Source organism: Onychomys torridus, chromosome 8, assembly GCF_903995425.1.
Source record: "Onychomys torridus chromosome 8, mOncTor1.1, whole genome shotgun sequence".
Taxonomy (NCBI): Eukaryota; Metazoa; Chordata; class Mammalia; order Rodentia; family Cricetidae; genus Onychomys; species Onychomys torridus.
Genome location: NC_050450.1, coordinates 97,474,979 through 97,495,995, shown reverse-complemented (window position 1 = coordinate 97,495,995; position 21,017 = coordinate 97,474,979). Strand labels below are relative to the sequence as shown.

General features: G+C 46.8%; 2 protein-coding genes across 9 annotated transcripts in view; one reads left to right on the top strand and one right to left on the bottom strand.

The window, feature by feature from the left end:
- The window catches only part of Wipi1 (WD repeat domain, phosphoinositide interacting 1), a 37,762-nt gene extending 32,732 nt beyond the window's left edge, over positions 1-5,030 (top strand). Inside the window, exons 11-13 of the mRNA XM_036196979.1 lie at positions 526-644; positions 1,340-1,440; positions 4,499-5,030. Coding sequence (XP_036052872.1) covers positions 526-644; positions 1,340-1,440; positions 4,499-4,546 — 268 coding nt within the window. The 3' untranslated portion in view covers positions 4,547-5,030. The remainder of the gene's footprint in view (positions 1-525; positions 645-1,339; positions 1,441-4,498) is intronic.
- Arsg (arylsulfatase G) overlaps positions 4,962-21,017 on the bottom strand; it is a 132,081-nt gene continuing 116,025 nt past the window's right edge. For 5 of the 8 annotated variants that reach the window (XM_036196971.1, XM_036196970.1, XM_036196973.1 and 2 more), the window contains 3 exons: positions 19,681-19,801; positions 13,773-13,863; positions 4,962-6,249 (listed from right to left, as the gene is read on the bottom strand). In XM_036196971.1, coding sequence (XP_036052864.1) covers positions 5,975-6,249; positions 13,773-13,863; positions 19,681-19,801 — 487 coding nt within the window. In that variant the 3' untranslated portion in view covers positions 4,962-5,974. Of the gene's footprint in view, positions 6,250-13,772; positions 13,864-15,113; positions 15,136-18,865; positions 19,374-19,680; positions 19,802-21,017 lie in introns of those variants that run through there. The other 3 variants (XM_036196974.1, XM_036196975.1, XM_036196976.1) reach the window with 3 other exon arrangements.

The following is a 21,017-nucleotide window of genomic DNA, read 5'->3' as shown; positions in this document are numbered from 1 at the left end:
GCAGGCTTTGCTTCAGCCCAGTCTCACAGTCAGGTACCCTCCCCTACTCCCCCGGCCTACTGTCCATCCCCTTTGGAACAGAGCCCAGACACAAAACATAATACCCCAAATGACTTGTCCCCCTGCTCAGCCCTTAAGAACACAGTGAATAGTCAAAAATGTTCACAGGATCAGATTTCAAAGTTCCTAGAATTCTGTGACATGTGTAGGCTGACCAGTGGTGGACTGGATTCTGTGAGCTGCCACGGCACCTCACCCACAACCTTGTGAGCTTGTCTTGGCGTCCTTGCCGGAATGAACCAGAAGAGCAGAGGGCAGGGCTTTGCTTACTCGTGTAAGGGATGGGTCATGTTGAAGGTGCATGGCCGACCTACTCAGGTCCATGCTGATCTTAGTGTCCTGGCAGGTCTGTAATTTACCCTCAAATAGCAGAGCGAGAGCCACCTCGCCCTTTTCCGTGTGAAGGTGTTCTGGAGATGCGCTGCTGATTCTTCTGTTCTTCCTCTCCTTAATTGCTGCAAGTAGCTTGCTCAGCTCAGGAACAACGGAAGACAACAAAGAGAACGACCTCAGGCCGACCTTACCTCCGTCTTATGCAGCAACTGTAGCAAGGCCCAGCACATCTGCAGCCTCCACTGTGCCAGGTGAGCGCCAGGGCTGCCTGCTACAGGCGCGCTCTCCAAGGTTCTTTCCTTGCTGTGAGGCTTGCTAATAGTCTTCAGCCTCAGGTCCCTAACAGGAGGATGTAGCCCAAGGTTTGTTTGTTTCCTTCCTTCCTTCCTTCCTTCCTTCCTTCCTTCCTTCCTTCCTTTCCTCCCTCCCTTTCTCCTTCCCCCTCCTTCCTTCCTTTTCCTTCCTTCCTTCCTTCCTTCCTTCCTTCCTTCCTTTTTTTCTTTCTTTTTTTGGTTTTTCAAGACAGGGTTTCTCTGTGCAGCTTTGCACTTTTCCTGGGTCTCGCTTTGGAGACCAGACTGGCCTCGAACTCACAGAGATCCGCCTGGCTCTGCCTCCCAAGAGCTGGGATTAAAGGTGTGCACCACCACCACCCCGGCGTGTTTTCTTTCTTTTTTAAAGACAGGGTCTCACTATATGGACCAGGCTGGTCTCAGACTCACAAAAATCCGCCTGCCTCTGCCCCTGAGACTAAAGGCTCCAATTAATAAGCAATAACCCTTCACTTCTTGAAGAATTCCAAAGAGCTGGAGTTTCCGAGGGGAGGTGGGTGGGACCTGCAGAGATGCATCCACCTATTGCCTTCATTCTCCCTTTTCCTCAGGTCCTGACCCTCCAGCACTCACCATGGGGTGCCACCTCTTTCATTTCTAACTCTTGCCTCCAGGTTACTCTGAGGATGGTGGGGCGCTCCGAGGAGAAGTTATTCCGGAACACGAGTTTGCAACGGGACCAGTGTGTCTTGACGATGAGAATGAGTTTCCCCCTGTGAGCATTCGGAACCCTTAACAGAGTTACTCCATCTGTATGCCTGGAAGAAAGCTTTGCCTCCCACAAGAGGCAAAGTCACTGGCCCCTACTCTAGCTCCTAACCACTAATCCTCTTTCAAATGCACAGAGTCCTAGGGTACCCACTTGGCAGTTTCAGATCCCAGGGGCTAGCCAATTGGTGTGGTGCTTGAAGCCTGACAGCATTACCATAACCAAATACTAACCTGGGTCACCAGAGACCCAGACTCCTTGCCTCTGCCTCTGTACATAGACTACCTTTGCCGCTTGTGAGGCCAGGGTTTCCACCTGCATCTGGTTTTCGAAAGCACCTAGGAATGCCCTTGTAGAATGCTGCTTGTTACTTGTTATTGTGAGTGAAAGGGGCATGTTTGGGACTCTGAGCTGGCTGCAGGAACTGACCTTCACTCTTGAGCATCCCCAGGAGCTGCGGGCACTCACCAGGAAACAGCGTATACAAAGCCAGTGTGGGTGGCATGGGCTCACCTGAACATCTTCAGCAAGGCTTCCCAGAATCCTACTTCAGCTGGCTGGCAGTGAGAGATGCCAGAGGTGGCTGAGCACCTGACTTGGCTTCTAACAACAGCTGGAGGAAAGACCCTCTCCCCACACCCTGGAGACTGTCAGGGCCCCCTTAGCTGCTACATCTTCAAGCAGTATGCACCCCTCCTGTGAACTTCAGTTAGAAAACACACTAGTGACTAGGGATGTGGCTCAGTTGGTAGAATGCTTTCCTATGTATGAAGCCCTGGGTTCAGTTCCCAGCAGCACATAAAACTAAACATGGTAGTGCACACCTGTAATTCTAGTAGTTGGGAGGTGGAGGAAGGAGTATCAGACATTCAGAGTCATCTTGGCTACACAATGAGCTCAAGGCCAGCCTGGGCTACCTAAGGCCTTGTCTCCAAAAAAAAAAAAAAAAAAAAGGAAAGTCCCAATAGGCAACTTGAAATCATTTCAGGTGGATACAATGCCATGTCAGGACTTAGGGAATAGAAAGGAATGGTCCTGTGGGCCCTGAAGTGGGTGAGGCCCTTCTCATATGAATAGGAGGTATTTATGACTTCCATGTTGGCTTTGTAGATTGCAGTGTGAAATTTACATTTTTGGACTTTGATGGGCAAGTTGCCAAATGTATTGCCTCCAAGCAACAATTATATATTAATGGTGGAAAGGAGTAGTTCTTTAAAAAAAACCAACATCTAATTGTGTATTTTAAGACAGCCGTTGGCCTACTGTCTAACAGCTGCTGCCGAAACCAGTAGTGCCGTTGGGCTCGATGCCCACTTAGATGCCACCACGATGCCACCTAGAACTCTAAGCTGTGTCTTCTGAAAGTTAGTGGGTATTTAACTATTTAACTGGCATTACCTTCTCCAAGGGCCAGAGCACTCTAGGTCAGACAGTGGGGACAGACATGACCAGAGCATCTGAGACAGCTGTAGAAGATTGACAGATCCTGAATTAGTCTTCACTGCGATCAAAGCAGAACCTGCAGCCTCCTGTGTTTACAGAGTTAGAGTAACCTGAACATTGGCGTGTGGGAGGAGTAAAACAGTAACCCCGAGAAAGTCATTTCCTGGAGAGGAGGAGAATAATTGGAGACGCTTCATTTAGGAACTAGTGTTGAGGGGTATGGATTAATGATGTCTTACATGCCTAGCATGTAAGAGGCTCTGAGTTCCATGCTCAGCCCCCCAGTACATATGCACACACACACACACACACACACACACACACACTCATCCAAAACTACTAATGTTCACATGTGTCGTAGGCATGCTCACCTAAACACTGCCAGGTCATCAGGTACAAAACAGCTGTCCTATCTCCTTCTTAAGGAGCAAATTTGTCAAAATTGGCTTAAACTGCATTTCAAATTCTTATCTAGGCTAGGGATGTGGCTAGCTCAGTAGGCAATGGACTCTGGGTCCATCCCCAGCCTCAAAAAAAAAAGTTGTTTATACACAAGAAATTCTCCCTGCCAGAAAGTGTTCATAAGAAAATAAGTTCCCAGAACTGTTAGAGTCCAGCTAAGTTGGCACAGCTCTGGGTACCTGTAGGTGCTGGGTGTCATGGTGGCCACCAGGCCCAGCCTAACCCATGGCCTGAGGAAGATGGGGAAGAGGCGCCAATGTTCCAGCTGAGGTCCTGGGTCAGCAGCAGGCAGGCTTCTCTGTCTCCAGGCTGCTGGGTTGCTGTGTGGTACAGCCATTTCAGTCATGCCCCTGTAGCCTAAGTGTTGGACTGGGCTCCCTAGGATGGCCTCTATCCCTGCCTGTATTCTGAATTGCATGCCTCTTGCAAATACTTCCCCAGAATCCGTATCTTTACTCACAATTCTTTAGAAGCTTCTGAGACTACAAAAGAACCTTGGGAGTCTCAGCTTAGCCCAAAATCACTTCCCCTTTGGTAGGAATATTGAGCTCACTGGTGGAGTCAGCCTCAGGCCCCTGGGCCTCTGCCTTAAGCCCATGAGTTGCCACTAGCTTCCTTTATAAAGTAGACTGCCACTCCCCACCCCCCCCCCCCAACACCACTTTCCTCTTTGGGATTGACTTCGTTTCAAGACCTGCAAGAGAAAAGCAAGCTCCTCATCTCATCCCTGGGAAGAGGCTTCGAGACCAGCCTTTGCTTCGTTAGCAAGCCGGCATGCAGTCTGTTGATTCTGTGACACTAATATTAACTGTGAGCAAAAGAACAGCAGCTCGGACCAAGAACCCATGCCGATGTTTTGTGTTCTTTTTACAGTCACTTAGCAGTCAATGTTTACAGTAAGATGAGCCTTTAAAAAGAAAAAGCACATGTACACAAGCACACGTGCACACATATAGTTTTTAAACAGTATTGTTGGGATCTGTGCCACAAGTGTCCACACCTACTAAGATGGGTGGATATTCCCATGGCCATGTATGAGGGTCAGCATAAATGTTTTCAAAGGCCCAGCCTCCCCTGCTGACCTGAATAGCACAGACCCGTGGGTAACCCAGCCTCTTCCCTGAGTAAGAGTAAGGCCGTTCTGTTTTGATTTTGGTAGATAATCTTGTGCCGCGGAAGTCAGAAGGGCAAAACGAAGCAGTCCTGACAAGAAGCACACCCCAGAAGTCAGGTGGTTTTGGAGAGAACAAGGACAGTGGAAGAAACGGAGTGCAATCACTTGTGTGAGCAGAGAGGGAAGGGAGGCAGGAATCCTGGGCGCCTTGCTGCCTGAGCCGTAGACCATGGTTAGCCCCCCACCCAGCCCCTCAGCCTTGGCTGCCAGTGGGTGAGGAGAATGTTGGAGTCATATCCTGCCATTTAAAATGCCTTCAAACCAGTGTAAATGCTAACTAACCATAGTGGTATATAACGGGAATTTTATATTAAAAAGGGCGGCGTCCTTGTCAAATATACGCTGTGTAAAAAAAATGTACTTAGTGGGAAATCCCTTTGAATTGTGTTTCTTGTATATTACAGACATAGAGAAACTATTTTAACCAAGCAAAGTATTTTTGCAGTGATTGGAATAAATTGTTTATTACCCTTGAGTCCCATTCAGGACACTAATTAAATAAAATCATGGCAATGCATTTGTGAGTTGTTTATGGTTTTTTGTTTGTTTGTTTTATTGGAAGTTTTAGGAGCTGGGAAGAAATCTTAAATGTTATTTTAAGTGTTGCCTATATGTATGTGTGTGTACCCCGTGAATGCCTGGCATCCTCAGAGGCCATAGGAGAGTGGTGGGTCCCCTAGAACTAGTGTTATGCACAGTTTAAGCCACCATGTAGGTGTTGGGAACTGAACCCAGATCCAGTGCTCTTAACTGATAGGCCATTTCTTCAGCCCCAAACTCCTGAATCTTTATAGTATACCCATGTAACATTTACATGAGAAAAGAACCATGAGTTCTTCAACTCCAAGGCCTGGGAAGGCCTAACTGTGGTTTAGCTCTGCGCTGCTCAAGGCATCTCAAAGGAATCCAGCAATGATGTAGTCTCCCAGACCCTCCTCCAGATCTCCTGAGCCAGATTCTGCATTTTGCAAGATTCCCTGGTGATCTCTGTGTGTATCGCAGATGGCTGAGCTCTACACACCAGCCAGAATGAGTTTGTGCTCCAGTGACCAGTGAAACTGGAAACATAAGACAGAAGCTAAAACATTAAGGACCTGCTTGGGATCTGCTTAGTGCTGGGGATACACAGACGACTTCATATGTCCCATGAACCTTCAAAATCAACTTGCAATTGAGATTTAAGTCATTGTCCAAGCTTAAAACCTAGGACGTGGACCTGTGCCGTGACTCCATAGCCCACTAGTGCTCAATCATGCCATGCCTACCGCACAATGCTCGACGCTTCTCAACTAGCCTGCGGAGGGGGCAGTCTACACAAGAGGGGGAAGGTTACAGCTTCCAAGCCAGATTCTGCAACTTCCTTCTGAAAGTAGACATCCATGTCCAAAATGAAGTTTGGAAGTGAACCTAACCTGTCTGCAGTTTCCAGATCACCTTTCTCATGGGAAAAAGAACGACCCGTCACACAGTTTGACAACGACAGGCAATTTGGTAGGGGTCGCAGCAGGGGGTCACTGAAGGATCCTGAGTGTAGTCTGCCTGGGAACAGTTGTCATGAGCAATGTCACGAAGGACATCTGCAAGCATCCTGGTGACCTTCAGCAGCACCGCCTGGTACTCAGGGCTTCCTCTCTGTAGAGGCGCAGCTTCTGCGGTATCATCTTCTAGGTTGAAAATGAGAGGGGATGCGTGGTGTTGCTCAGGGCCCATGCTCCCATCACAAGCTTTGGCTCCACCTACAGAAGGATGACCAAAATTGTTAAACCCAACCTTTATCCTGATCTGCAAAAGAGGACATCCATCATTAACACACTAGTCCTGGATATTCAAATGACTGCTCTCCCTGCCAAGTAAATTACCTTAAGATTCATGTCTGTATTTCCAGTGATGATCGTCTCTCCAGAGGGATTAGGTCTGCCCCCTTGGACTTGCCTTCCGAGCCAGTGGACATCTGTTCAAATACCTTTCATCTCTGGCCTTTGAAAGTAAATCTCACTGAATTTTTAAAAATGTAACTGGAGAGTGTGCCATGGCACACACACTGAGGTTCAGAGGATGGCTTTGTGGAGTCAGTTCTCACCTTCCACTGTGAGTTCAAGCAATCAAATTCAAGTTTCCAGGTTTGTGTGACAAGGGCTTTTTATCTATCAAGTCATCTTGTTGGCCCCTAAGTCTAACATTTTGAACACTGATTTCGCCAGTGGTGATTGTTGAGTTTGGTAGATGTCGAGATGGTTAATTTCCCTGAGATGAAGACGATATTGTTAGAGCCTCTCAAATGCCAGGATGACCGGTGTCTACAACCTTGCCCAGTCCGAGGACATTCTAAGAAAAATACAACTGTGAGGACGGGGTCCCGCTGTGGTGTGCTCTCACCTCAGGATGATAGCACAATGCCACAGCTCAACTCAGCAAAAACAAGTCTAGAGGGGCCAAGGCCAGCACTCCACAGACACAGCTCTCTGGTCCAGTATGGATGGAAATGAAATGGGAACTCTCCAGAGGAATGAGGAGATCCCATCAACAGATCAAAGCCTCCATGAGAGGTTTCCCCCCATGACACACACTTGAGTTCAGCAGAGACTAGGTATTACCATCTTTGTCTAGAGTTGGTAAAAATTTGACTCTCTATCACCAGCAAGGAGCACCTGAAGTTACACAGGCTTTGACAGTCAATCAAGTGGAAGCTTGGGGTGACTCATAAAAGTTAAATAACCATTGAGTATAGTGATACAAAGCCTTTAACAGCAGTCTGTGGGAGCCAGAGGCAGGCAGATCTCTGTGAGTTTGAAGATTTGAAGCCACTTGGACACACACACACACACACACACAGAAATTTTTTTTTTCCCAAGCTAGAGCAATGTCATGGGGCATGGTAAAGCATGTCTGGAATCCAGAAGTGGAGGCAGGAAATCAGGCGTTCAAGACCAGCCTTGGCTACAAAGTGAATTGAGGCCAGCCTGAACTACATTCGACCTAATCTTAAAAACAATTTAATAAACAATAACACCAGGCACATGATGGATAGCTCAGCACAGAAAAATGCTTACTACATGAGCCAAAAAAACAAACAAAAAGTCAGATCCCCAGAACCCACACAAAGAATGGTACAGAGGCCACACATGTAGTTAGCATTATATTATACCATGACACACACAGACCTGCAAATATACATCACACACAGCAATAATCTCTCTTAAGGCAAGAGTACACTAGTGTGCTTCGAGCTACCATCCTCTAGCTGGCAAAATGAATTCTAGGCAACGTATTTTAGCAAATCAATAAAAGCACTGTAGTGGAATAAGCAAGATAGGCAGAGGCTGGAAGGGACTCAACCCTGTGAAGAAAGAAGCCACACAGTATTGGACCTGGTTCAAAGTCATGTCCACCCCCACCCCCCACACACACACCCGGAGTGTGGAGCAGCCATAATTCCAGAGGAAAGCTGAGGCAGTTTAAGGTGTCAGAGTTTAAGGTCACCATGAATGATGAAAACTGACAAGTGAAATCCCAAGAGGAAGACAGCCACAGAGTACAAGCCTCAAAATCTCTGTGTGAACTCCTGTGAATCCCTGGCTGACCCCTGAAAGAATGCCTGCCTAGAGAAAGAGAGCCCATCAGCAAAACTGGATGACCAAAATAGCAGGCGCTTCTGGGGCCACAGGGAAGCCAAGTCTGGAGTACTGTTATATGACAGAAATGAGCCATGCAAGCCTATAATCTCAACATTCAAGGCACAGAGACAGGAGGGCCAAGAGTTCCAGGCCAGCCTGGCCTATTTAGTTCAAGACCATCCTGAATTACAAAATGAGACCCTCTTTTAAAAGGAAAAAAATACACAGATGTGGAAAAGCAAAAGAAAAACAAAAATCCCCTTCTTGTCTGCTACTGACATCCCCACCAAGTTCAGGTGAGGAATAGAAATCAGGGGGGTTAGGGACTTTTCTAAACTAAGGACAAAATCTGAAAGGCAAATCCTAAGGACATAAAACAAACCCTCCCCAAGTTCAAGGGAATGGACTGTCATTGACGTCCCATGATAAGAAAAGCCAACACGCAGTAGTAGGTCTCTCCCGTGTTTCACCAACAAGGCCCAATGCACAATTTTTAAACAGCTACACAGGAGGCTGTGCTGCCACTATGGCCCAGAAGCAGTGTGGAAGCCACCATTCCGTGCCAAAGCAGGAGAGGAACACCACGTACGAAAAACCGAACCGTTTCCATCAGCTCTGAGACGTGCACAGATGGAGCAACCCCCCGCCCAGGTTGAAGAGGTGGTGGGCAGAGAGAGCTGTGACTGACCGCAGCAGAGACCTCCACCAGAGCAGCAGGAGCGGGAGCAAGGAACTCTTTGACAGACGGACAAATCCCAGGGCGGTCTTGTCAGGGGCACTCCATGCTTTCCCGATGTCATTCTCTCTCTGCCACTGTGCACTGGTCTAAAGAATCAAGCCCAGGCGAAAGCATCGTACCCCTAAGCTGTCTCATAATAAATGCTACAATAAATTCCATTGTTCCTGGTGCAGGAAAGGAAAATTACCATTTAAAACTACAATGGGGGGAGGGGAAAGCAAGAGAGATGATGGCTCAGTGGTTTAAGAGCCCATACTGCTCTTGTAGAAAACTCAAGTTCAGTTCCCAGCACCCACATCGGGTGGCTCAAAGTTGCCTGTAGCTCTGCCTCCACAGGGATCTGCCACCTCAGGCTCCCCTGAGCACCCACGCGCACACACACACACACACACACACACACACACACACACACACACACACACACACACACACACACACACACACACACACACACACACACACACACACACACACACACACACACACGCACACAGACACATACACACACACACACACACACACACGTGCGCATGCACACACACATACACATACACACACACACACACACACACACACACACACACACACACACACACACAAACAATTAAAACTAATAAAAATAGCCAGGCTGTGGTGGTGCATGCCTTAAACCCAGCCCTCAAGAGGCAGAGGCAGGAGGATTTCTGTGAGTTCTGGGACAGCCTGGTATACAGAGCAAATTCCAAAACAGCCAGAGCTGTTACACAGAGAAACACTATCTCAAAAAAAAAAAAAAAAAATTAAATAAAATAAAAAATTAAAAAAAAATAAATATGATAATGATAATAATAATAAATATTTAAACAAATGTAACAGTGGGAGCTAGAGATGGCTCAGAATTAAATTGGACTCTTACTAAAAATTACATGCAAAAGTTAACTTCAAATGGCTCCAAGACCTAAATGTAAGACTCGAAACAACAAAAACCTTTAGAAGAAAATACAGGGAACTATTTTGTTTGTTTGTTTGTTTTTGTTTTTCGAGATAGGGTTTTTCTGTGTAGTTTTGGTGCCTGTCCTGGATCTTGCTCTGTAGACCAGGCTGGCCTCAAACTCACAGAGATCCACCTGCCTCCAGAGTGCTGGGATTAAAGGCGTGTGCCACCACCGCCCAGCGCAGGGAACTATTTTTACAACATTGGCATTGACAAATAGTTTCACAGGTAAATTTAATCAAGCAAGCAAGGAAGGAGTAGCACCAGTCTTAGGAAGCCTTTGAGGAAACAAGAGACTTGAACCAAAACAGCAAAACCTTATGCCAAACCTTGATACATGCTTTACAAGAAAGGAAATTATAAGCAAGATCCTAGCAAATAAAATCTAATAGTATATGTGTATGCATTTGCTATAAACATATATGTTTATGTATATACAACACCATGACTGGGTGGGCTTATTTATTAATGTAGAGTTGACTTAAGAACTGGAAATCAGCCAGTATTCATTGTACTCACTAGCTTTTTGTTGCCATGACAAAATGCCCAAGGCAGACAATTTAATGAGGACTTAAGACTTACCAGGGCTCATGTTTTCAGAGCTTCTGGGTCATGGTCAGCTGGCTCCCTGCCTGTTAGGTTTTTTGCAAGGCCAAAGCATCAAAGGGAAGCTGCTTACCTCAGAGTGAACAGGAAGCAGAGAGAAAGGCAGCAAGATACACCCCTTAAAGATGCATGCTCAATGACCTTCCTCCAAACTGGCCTTGCCTCCCGAGAACCTACAGTGCTGGAGAGTCATCGATGGGTTAATACACAGGTGAAATTCCCATTTTTATAATCTAAGCATCTTCCAAAAGTCTCACTTCTCTACACTGCTTACACCGAGGACCAAGCTCAACATGAGCTTTTGAGAGGATACACTTTGTATCCATGACATCAATTCACAGCATTATGGAGTGTGTACACAGGTATATACATTTAGATGTGCATCTGTCACTCACTGTGTATAAAATCTGCCCGACTTTTACATTATCATTTTTTATGCGTGTGTGCATACCTCTGCGTATGTGCATGCATGTGTGTGCCTGTGTGTGTATGAGTGTGTGTGTGTGTGTGTGTGTGTGTGTGTGTATGTAATCATTCGTGGGAGGTGGTGTGGGATACAAATGAGCATATGTGGAGGCCAGAGGACACCCTCCATCATGTAGTCTTTCCAACTGGAACTCAGGACATCAGTCCTGCCAGCAAGTGCCTTTACCCAGTCATCTGGACTGGCCTCTAACTACTTTAAAAGAAGCAAAGAGTAGCTACGGAGATGTATCGGCAGGTATGATGCTTGCCATGCAAGTGTGAGGACCAGAGTTCAGATCACCAGTGCCCACAAAAGCAATGGGTGGTTGTGGAAGCCCACCTATAACTTCAGCACTCAGGAGGCAAAGATGGCATCTCCAAAGCAAGCTGGCCAAGCGAGCAGAATCAGTGAGGTCTGGGTTCACTGTCTAAGATGGAGAGTAATCAAGGAAGATGCCTTATGTAAAAACTCGAGTGTGTACGTACACACACACACACACACACACACACACACACACACGCATGCACGCACGCACGCACGCACGCACGCACGCACGCGCGCGCATGCGCTAAAAGAAAAAAAGAAAGAAGCCGGGCGGTGGTGGTGCATGCCTGTAATCCCAGCACTCGGGAGGCAGAGGCAGGCGGATCTCTGTGAGTTCGAGGCCAGCCTGGGCTACCAAGTGAGTTCCAGGAAAGGCACAAAGCTACACAGAGAAACCCTGTCTCAAAAAACCAAAAAAAAAAAAAAAAGAAAGAAAGAAAGAAACAAAGAAAGAAAGAAAGAAAGAAAGAAAGAAAGAAAGAAAGAAAGAAAGAAAGAAAGAAGAGATGATTTTTTAAAAGAGGGGCAGGGAGGAAAACCAGTGAGGTTCCCTAGTTCTAGGCTGAACACCAAAAGATTGGTTACTCTTCAAGGCCACTCCAAGTTCATGGCCCGACATCATCTCCCCATTGTGGAACATATTGTTCTCCATCCTAACGGAGTAGATGCCCATTCATCTGCCTTTCCCAAATGCAGGTTTAAGTAATCAGGATACACATTTTTAAGAAGTGTGGGGAGGACCCAGAACATGGCAGCATCTCACCCTGTTAGCAGTTTCCCTCAGATGTATTGAGAGCTCAGTGCCCCCATTCCCACCCTGGCTCTCCTTCGAGTTTGGGATTGTCACCCCTCTCTGATTGTGATCACTTTACACAGCCCTATTACTTCATGGTAAGGTTTACGATTCCAGTATCATGGTGCCAAAGGCTTTCTGGCAGGGTTCTCTCGGCATGAAGTCAGTTCAGCCTGGAGGGCCCATGCCTCTTAGCTAATGTAATGTAAGGACTCTGATCCCTGAACTGTCCCTCTGAGACCATAGCAAAGATCTGACTATTTTGTCTGGGGTTTAGGAACCAAAGATTCTTGAAGCATTTCTAAGATCCCTGGAGCTGAGAACTCAAAGGGTTTGTTCTGGTTTTACAACCACATTTTACACTCAGAAATAAATTCTGTGTTTCTTTTCTTTTTTTTTTTTTTTAATGATATAGTTCTTTGAAAATCTCCAACATGAAATAACTAAATCAAACTGAAATCTCCATCGAGTTCTAGCCAAAGTTTCTCATCTATTTTTATTTTGTTTTGTTTTTCTCTGATTAACTTCAAAATGTTAGAGCTCCAACTAAGTGAACAATACCGGGACAACCATTCCAAAATCATAAAAAGTTTAATTTTTTAATTTTAATTTTATTTGTGTGCATGTGTGTGCATACATGCCTATGCATATGCATGGATGTGGGTGGAGGGTGTGTATGTGTGTGAATGTCTGTGTGTATGTGTGATGTGTGTGGTGTGTATGTGTATGTATGTGTGATGTGTGTGTGGTGTGTATGTATGTGTGATGTGTGTGTGGTGTGTGTGTATGTGTGATGTGTGGTATGGTGTGTGTGTATCCATGCCACATCAAATGTGTATAGGTCAAAGAACAACCTAAAGAATGGCTCTTTCCTTCCACCATGTGGATGCCTGGGATCAAACTCATGTCAACAGGCGTGGAAGCAAGTACCTTTACCCACTGTGGATGTCAATTTGACACAAACTGGAGTTTGGGAAAGAAAAAGTCCTCTCATTGGGAAAGAGGGAACCTCAACTGGAAGAAAAAGAAAGAAATACCTCCATAAGATTGGCCTGTTGGCAAATCTGTAGGGCAGGTTGTCCTGGGAGGCATAAGAAAGCAAACTGAGCAAGGCCCAGAGAGTAAGCCAATAAACAACAATTTCCATGTCCTCTGCCTCAGTTCCTGCTTTGAGTTCCTGTCCTGACTTCCCTCTGCAATGAACTGTGACCTAAGATGTGGAAAACAAATAACTTTTCTCCCAAGTTGCTTTTGGTCATGGTTTTCATCACAGCCAATAGAAAGAAAACTGGAACACCCACTAAGTCACCTCACTAGCCCCAGGTGACATTTCCAAAACAGACACACAAGACAGTCATTGAGTGGACCAAAGAGCAGGGAAACGTCTGTCTGTCTGCTATATAGACATTTAGAGTCTACCTTCCATACAGTTTATTGCCAAGTAAATGACACTTTTAAGGGACTCTGAGTGCCTATATCATCAGCAGCCAAAGTGGCATTTAAATCCTAACTTGGAGCGAACTGTTCTCTGTGTGACAAGGAGTGAAGAAGAAGAGGCCAGAGCCCTGAGCCTGCTGCAGGAAGGCCTTGTTTCCATTTGGTGGATCCTCTTGCCAAACTCAGGTTCAGTCAGCAGGCAGTCAGAGGAGCATGCTATAAGCTCCTCAAAGAAGAGAGCCATACCCCGCCTCACAGGGAACCTTAAGGTATACACATGGGAGGTAGGGTGAGAGGCTTGACTTACCAGTAATGTAGAAGGCCTTGTGATGGTCCAGGCGAACCGTCTGCAGCGCTCCATACTCTCCAGCAGCCCCACTGTTGGGATGGAATAATACCTGAGAAAGAGACAGTAGCTGTGTCTAAGAGAACCATGCTAGGCCAGCAAGATGGCGTCACAGGAAAATGTGTTTGATACACAAGCTTGATGACCTGAGCTTGATCCCAGGAACCCAAATAAAAAGCCAGATGCGGTGGTGCACATCTGTAATCTCAGTGCTCCTTCTGCAAGATGGGAAGCAGAGAGAGAATCGGCTAGAAGCTCGAGGGCCAACTGTGCTTGAGTATGCCATAGCATAGTGACAGAACCAGCAAGAAAGACCTCATCTCAATGCAAAGTGAAAGGTCAGAACTGACTCTCAAAAGTTGTCCTCTGGCCGGGCGGTGGTGGCGCACGCCTTTAATCCCAGCACTTGGGAGGCAGAGTCAGGCGGATCTCTGTGAGTTCGAGGCTAGCCTGGGCTACCAAGTGAGTTCCAGGAAAAAGGCGCAAAGCTACACAGAGAAACCCTGTCTAGAAAAAAAAAAAATGTCCTCTGACCTCCACAGGCAGATGTGGCACATCTGCCTCCCCAAGACACATACTACATATATACCTACGTACACATGGAAGGAAATCATGTCATGGTCTGCTCTATCTCCCACACCCCTACCCATACCCCTAAATACTCACAGTCAAGCACAAGCCTGCAGCTGACGCTGGCCAACTCCTGGGAGGCACTGTGAAATTTTCATTTCACTAGGTGCTTAGGAGGGATGGTCTGCAACGCTGTGCAGCTGAAAGATCTCACGGGCCTGTAATCTGCAGGGTTCTGAGTGCTGGGGGCCAGTGCTTTTTAATTTCACAAATTAAAAATTCCAACACAGCCACAGCAGCACTTTAAACACCCCTCAGGGCCTTTCTCTGAGAGGAGCTTCTTGTAGCTGCATTCTAACTCTCTTCGGCAAGAATGGCATAAGGACATTTTCCACCTCTGGACCTTTTATTGCAGTACTGGGGATCGAACCCAGGCCCACACACAGACTAGGCACACGCTCTCTCCTGAGCTATGGCTCCAACCCAAGCCTAGCCTGAACACAGACACCTATGACTCAGTCCTACTATACTGCTGAGGAAATCTTTCCTGATTCAGTCAGACATGGAAGAATTACCCTGAAGAGCGGAAACACCTAATTCAGAGGTCCCAAGGGAAGGACTTGGTAGGAAATAAAAGACCAGCATTGTTGGTAGGTTGGTGGGTTTGGGCTGGAGGCATGAGACTGCCCTGGTATGAATCATGTCCGTATATATTGCTGGGAAGGCACTTACGTGATTCAGAGTTTCCGTGGGGCTTGGGGAAAAAATAATGAGAAACATCTGTTTGAGAGGAAAACAGCTGACCCCCCTCCCCTCCAAGTTTCAGTACCCAGAGAGGATGCTGCCCTGGGCAGGGCTCCCCAACACCTGCTGCTCCCCCCCATCAACCCTACAAACACCCCCAGCAGGCTTCCTCCAAAGAAGAAACAAAGTCATTACTGAAAACCCCACTTCTTCCACCCCAGAAAGCCACGCCTGTCACGGCAGGACACTGCTTTGTTTACTTGAGAAGGGGGGGGTGGGCATGGGACATGACACCCTGGACAGATACAGGACATGGACCATCTGTGATATGCTTAGACCCCCAGAAGATACAGTCGAGGTCGGTCTCTTCAAACCATGGTGTCATTTGGAGCTTAGTAACAGAACCTCCCGAAGGAGAGGCTGCCACTTCAAAAGGTATAATAAGTAGCACTAGCAGAAACTTCCAAAACCTAAGGAGCAAAACCGAAATGGCCTGTTCTTAGAGATGGGGGTGGATTTTGAGACACTCATATAAGCCACCCCACTTGGAGCAGACTGTTGACGGCTTTCTTGTTTACGTCAACATAGGAAAAAGATTGTAAGCTTACGTGCCATCATGGCTGAAAACATTTCCTCTCCAGACCTCTGTTCCACAGTTCAAAGCCAATTGACTTATCTTCTGCAAACCTGTACAGACTTCTTGGTTCCTTTTTTTGCCCTGTGTGCTGGTCTGCTTTGCTACATTTTTGTTAAGCATGGGAGTGTCACCCTGCACAATATTATCTCCTGGGGTGTTCTCCTGCACCCCATCAGGCCGGGGTGTACACAGCTTCAAGTCTCCAAAAGCAGGGGTAGGGGAGAGGGGTGTTAATCATCTCATGTCACTCATGGTGACACATTTCACCACTAGGGGCCTCCCTAAGAGAAGTGATGGGTGTTCATATTTTCTCGATGTATGGCTTCTGGGTGGAGTCAGGACATTAGAAAGTAGGTCACTAGGTTCTGAAATGTGTACCCCTCTCCTCTCAGGCTCTCAGTCCTCTCTTTCCAGTTGCTCCCCCTGCCTATTCACAGTGTTGGAGGCAAGGGGTTAAATGTGCAGAGCATGCAGCCAGATGTCAGCTACTGCGGGTTTGGAACATCACAGAGATGACGACCCTCCTAGAGGGAATGAGGTAGATCATGAGGTCATAGGTATGAAAACTAGCAGCCACTGTTTGCCTTATGCCTCTCATTCCATGGCCCTGCTGAGTGAGATGATCTGTCTACACTGTTTCTCTCTTCAGCTCTGGGCTACCCTTGCAATGCAGAGAAGCCAACTGCTGAGACACATCTGTGTAATGTTTTGAGCTGACTGTCGAGGAAGTTCTTTGGGCTTTTAGAAACTGGAATGTTTTTCTAAATCAACCCATATTAGAATCCTTCTAAATGGAGGCCAGATCTGTGGGTGGATATAAACTGCATTTATTAAGAGGTACAAGGGACTGGACAGATGGCTCAGTGGTTAAGAACAATTCCTGCTCTTGCAGAGGACCTGGGTTTGGTTCCCAGCACCCATATTGAGGCTCACAACTGTTTTGTAATTCTACTTACAGGGGATCTGATGTCTTCTTCTGATGACTATAGGCACTATATACATGTAGTGCACCCACATAAACTCAAGCACACATAATGCATATAAAATAAATATTTTTAGACGTACATACTGATTCACGCACTCAAGTTGAAAAGCAAGTGCTGTAACCTTACTGGGATGTTCTCTGAAGTAATTGCACAGATGCCACTGATTTAGACCCCTTAGCCACCAGTACCCTTTCTCTGGGAGAAGTTAAGCATGATGGTCTTAACCTGTCCTGGACTGCAAGAATGAGGAGAGACACTGATAAAGCCTCCCAACTACCATTTCCCCTGCCTCTGAGGCAGCCAGTGATTGGCAGTAGGGACCTTAAGACTAGTTATCTTGAAGAACAGGACCATTCTAGCCTATGAGTCGCATGGGTCACTCCAAGGATAGACTTTAATATTTATTTGTTGATTGTGTGCATATGTATGTATGTGGGTGGGTGTATCCATGCCACAGTGAACATATGGAAGTCAGAGGGCAACTATCCAGGAGCTGATCTTCATTCCTGCCTTGCTGAACCAGGGCCTTTCCTGTTTCTGCTGCATTGCTGCATACTCCAAACTGGGTAGCCCACAAGCTTCAGCCAAAGTCAGTTCTCATCTTGCCACAAAAGTGCTGGGATTGCAGCTGTGCATCACTACATCTGGACTTTTATGTGTTCTGGGGATCCAAGCTTGGTTGTCGAGTTTTTCTCTGCTAGAATATTTACTCACTAGATGTACATACTATGTATATGGATGATGGATGGATGGATGGATGGATGGATGGATGGATGGATGGGTGGGTGGGTGGGTGGGTGGATGGATGGATGGATGGATGGATGGGTGGGTGGGTGGATGGATGGATGGGTGGGTGGGGTGGGTAGGTGGGTGGGTGGATGGATGGATGGATGGATGGATGGATGGATGGATGGATGGATGGGTAGGTGGGTGGATGGATGGATGGATGGATGGATGGATGGATGGATGGATGGATGGGTGGATGGATGGGTGGGTGGATGGGTGGGTGGATGGATGGATGGGTGGGTGGGTGGGTGGGTGGGTAGATGGATGGATGGATGGGTGGGTGGATGGGTGGGTGGGTGGGTGGATGGATGGATGGGTGGCTGGATGGGTGGATATATACAAAATCATTTGCTTTGATCTGTTGGCCTCCTCTAAAACTATTACAAATCCAAGACAATTTAGTCTCTTCATTTCAACAGTTTAGGCTGACCAGAAAAAAACCAAACCCAAATTCAACTAGCCCTGTTCTTACATTCCAAAGTGGTCTTCTCTAGAGGGTCTACATGCACACTAGAAGAAGCTGGTGCCCTGGGAGGCTAGGCACAGGACCCACATGAAGATACCACCAGACTCTCCCTATAGGCAGTAGGCAGGCTGCCCACTGCTAGGCCATAGGTGTGGTAAGAAAATAAACAAGCCCCCACTTGGACTAGTTACCAATACAATGTAGGTCCCTTGATGGTGTCAAGACTTGTAGCTGTTTCTCCCACTTGGTTCCTGGACCTAACCCAATGAGGGTGCACACATGTGATGCTAAAGGAAGACACAGCTCTGTCTGGGAACAGAAGTAAGCACGAGAAGGAGTTGGCATCCACAGGTAGCCTGACCACATCAAGAAGATCACTTCCTAGTGACCCCAATTATTCTATTAGTAGCCATGGCCATAGACACCTCTCCACGGAAGTCTCAGCTAATGCTGCTAGGGTCACACAGTACTTCCAGCTTAAGGCAGAAACCGTCGTCCTGAGTCATGCTGTTCCAGAGGGCCAGACCCTGAGTCTACAGAGGCAGACGTTCGAGAGTGACCCCAGACTCCTGCAGAAGACTGCTCGGGTCTAATCTGCCAATCCCTAAAAACTTCATCAATGTGTGCTGAAGTGCAGTGGTCCGCTCAAGACCCAGGTACTGGTTGACATGGGAAGGTACCTCAGCAACCACAAGCACCTCTGACCCACTCCCATGTGACAACCCCCCCCTCAAAGACATAAATAAACCCTTTGAAGCATGGATTTCCACCTGGTTTGCTGGTGCTCACTGGACCTTACTCAGGGGTCTCCAAACTCCTCCAGCCCCCACTTTCTCTTCCTTTCAGTAAATGGAAGACACACGGACATGAGAGGAAAAGCCTATCAGGACGGACATTTCTGGGCTGCTATTTGGTGCTTCAGAACACTTTGAGGAGGGGACAACAAGGATGGGATCCTGGAAAGTAGAAGCCCTGAGTCACTGCCAGAGGCTGTTAATTCAAGAAAGAACAGGCAGACAACTATGATGGCACATTCCCGTAATCCCAGCACTCAAGACACTGAGGCAGGAATGCAAGTTCCAGGTCAGCCTGTTGCACGGGGGTCTTCCAAAAGTAAACAAGTAAACAACAATGAAACAATAGGATGCAAAGTGTGTGTTGAGCCTTCCCAGAGTGAGGAAAATGCTGGGAATGTAGAGACCCTGCTGATTTCCATTCATTCATTCATTCTTTGTTCACCTACTTTGCATGCACTGGATGCTGGCTGGGTACGGATGCTGTTGGTACGTGAATACTGAAATCTGGACCCAACAGATGGGACTCTTGCCCCCAGAGAACATCCATTCTAGCTGAGCCTAGAACTGCACAGGCATCTTGTCCAACAAAAATGCGTCGAGTATCCAAGTTATGTCAGAAAATTGAATGCATGCAGAAAAAGAAAATTAAACCTTAGAAATAATAAAGACTCACTATAAGCCAAAATGTTAAATATGAATATAAATCTGGATTAGCAAACTGAATTATTGGAGGTAGTTCGTCTCGGAAATTCATCCCTGGGAATTTCTGCAAAGGGTTTGCACCAGCCATTGGCATGCACCTTCTGAGGTGGCCATTTGTATCAGGGTAGCTAGCAGGTGTGAGATGTGAGACACAGCCCAGACACAAGCTTCCCCAACTTACCCTGTGCCCCACCTGTGACCTGCCAAAGAGCACCTCAGAGGCATCAAGGCCGTCAAAGTTCCTGTTTGGAGGCAAGCTGGCTCCTGCCAGGGCTATCGCCGTTGGGAAGACGTCCAGCACACTGCAGGAAAAAGAAGACACAGTTTGCCTCAACTCCTCCAACTCTCCCCGGCTCTCCTGTGATCAAACCCCACCTGAAGCAGCCCAGAGCACAAGCAGACAGCCTCTCCCACAGCCCACTTTGTTTGTTACTATTTGGGGTTCTTCCTGGATTTCTGCTACAAGGTGACAGCCAGGTGTGGCACAGACTCAAACTCAGCTTTACCACCCATCCACCTTCCAATTCTGCAGTTTCCTATCCTGTAACATGTGTGGTTTAATAACAGTAGCTGCTCCATAGGGTGGAAGTGTGGGTCAGACACTCGGGGAAAAGACACAGAAGGAGCCTGGCACTATATAGATCACTAACAGGGTCACACCTTTGAAGCCCAGGACTAAGAGTTGGCTGCTACCTTATCAGGAATGTGTGTGGTAGCCGGGTGGCAGATGTCTACGAGCAAACATGTACTTCACTTTCCATTGCCTGAGTCTCTCTCACACAGGAGTATTTAGTCTTCAGCTGAAGCATGTGAAATTTTAGTTATGACGTGAACTACTCCACTTCTAGGACTTGGCTTTTTTTTTTTTTGCCCATGACAAAATAGTGAATGTTTTATGAGAAAAAAAACTTAGGCTGGGCGGTGGTGGTGCACGCCTTTAATCCCAGCACTCGGGAGGCAGAGGCAGGCAGATCTCTGTGAGTTCGAGGCTAGCCTGGGCTGCAGAGTGAGTTCCAGGAAAGGCGCAAAGCTTCAGAGAAACCCTGTCTCGACAAACAAAAAACAAAACTTAGAACATACAGAAATATAAAAAGAAAACAACATATAACTAGTCTATCATTTGATGGTAACTACTGTTAATATTTATTATTTTAAGAATTCAAATTCAGGGGCTGAAGAGATGGCTCAGCAATTAAGAGAACGGACTGTCCTTCCAGAGGACCTGGGTTCAATTTCCAGCATCCACACAGCAGCTCACAACTGTCTGTAACTCCAATTCCAGGTGATCTGATGCCCTCACACAGGCATATATGCAGGCAAAACACCAATGCACATCAAATATAAATCAATCAATCAAACAAACAAATAAGTAGAATAATTCAAATTCTTGTGTATATGTGTGAGGCCAGAGGTTAACATCAAATGTCTTCCTCTATCATTCTACATTTGTTTTCTGAGACAGGCTCTCTCAATATTTCCGCTTGACTGGCCAGTGAGGCTCCAGGATTCTTTTCCCTC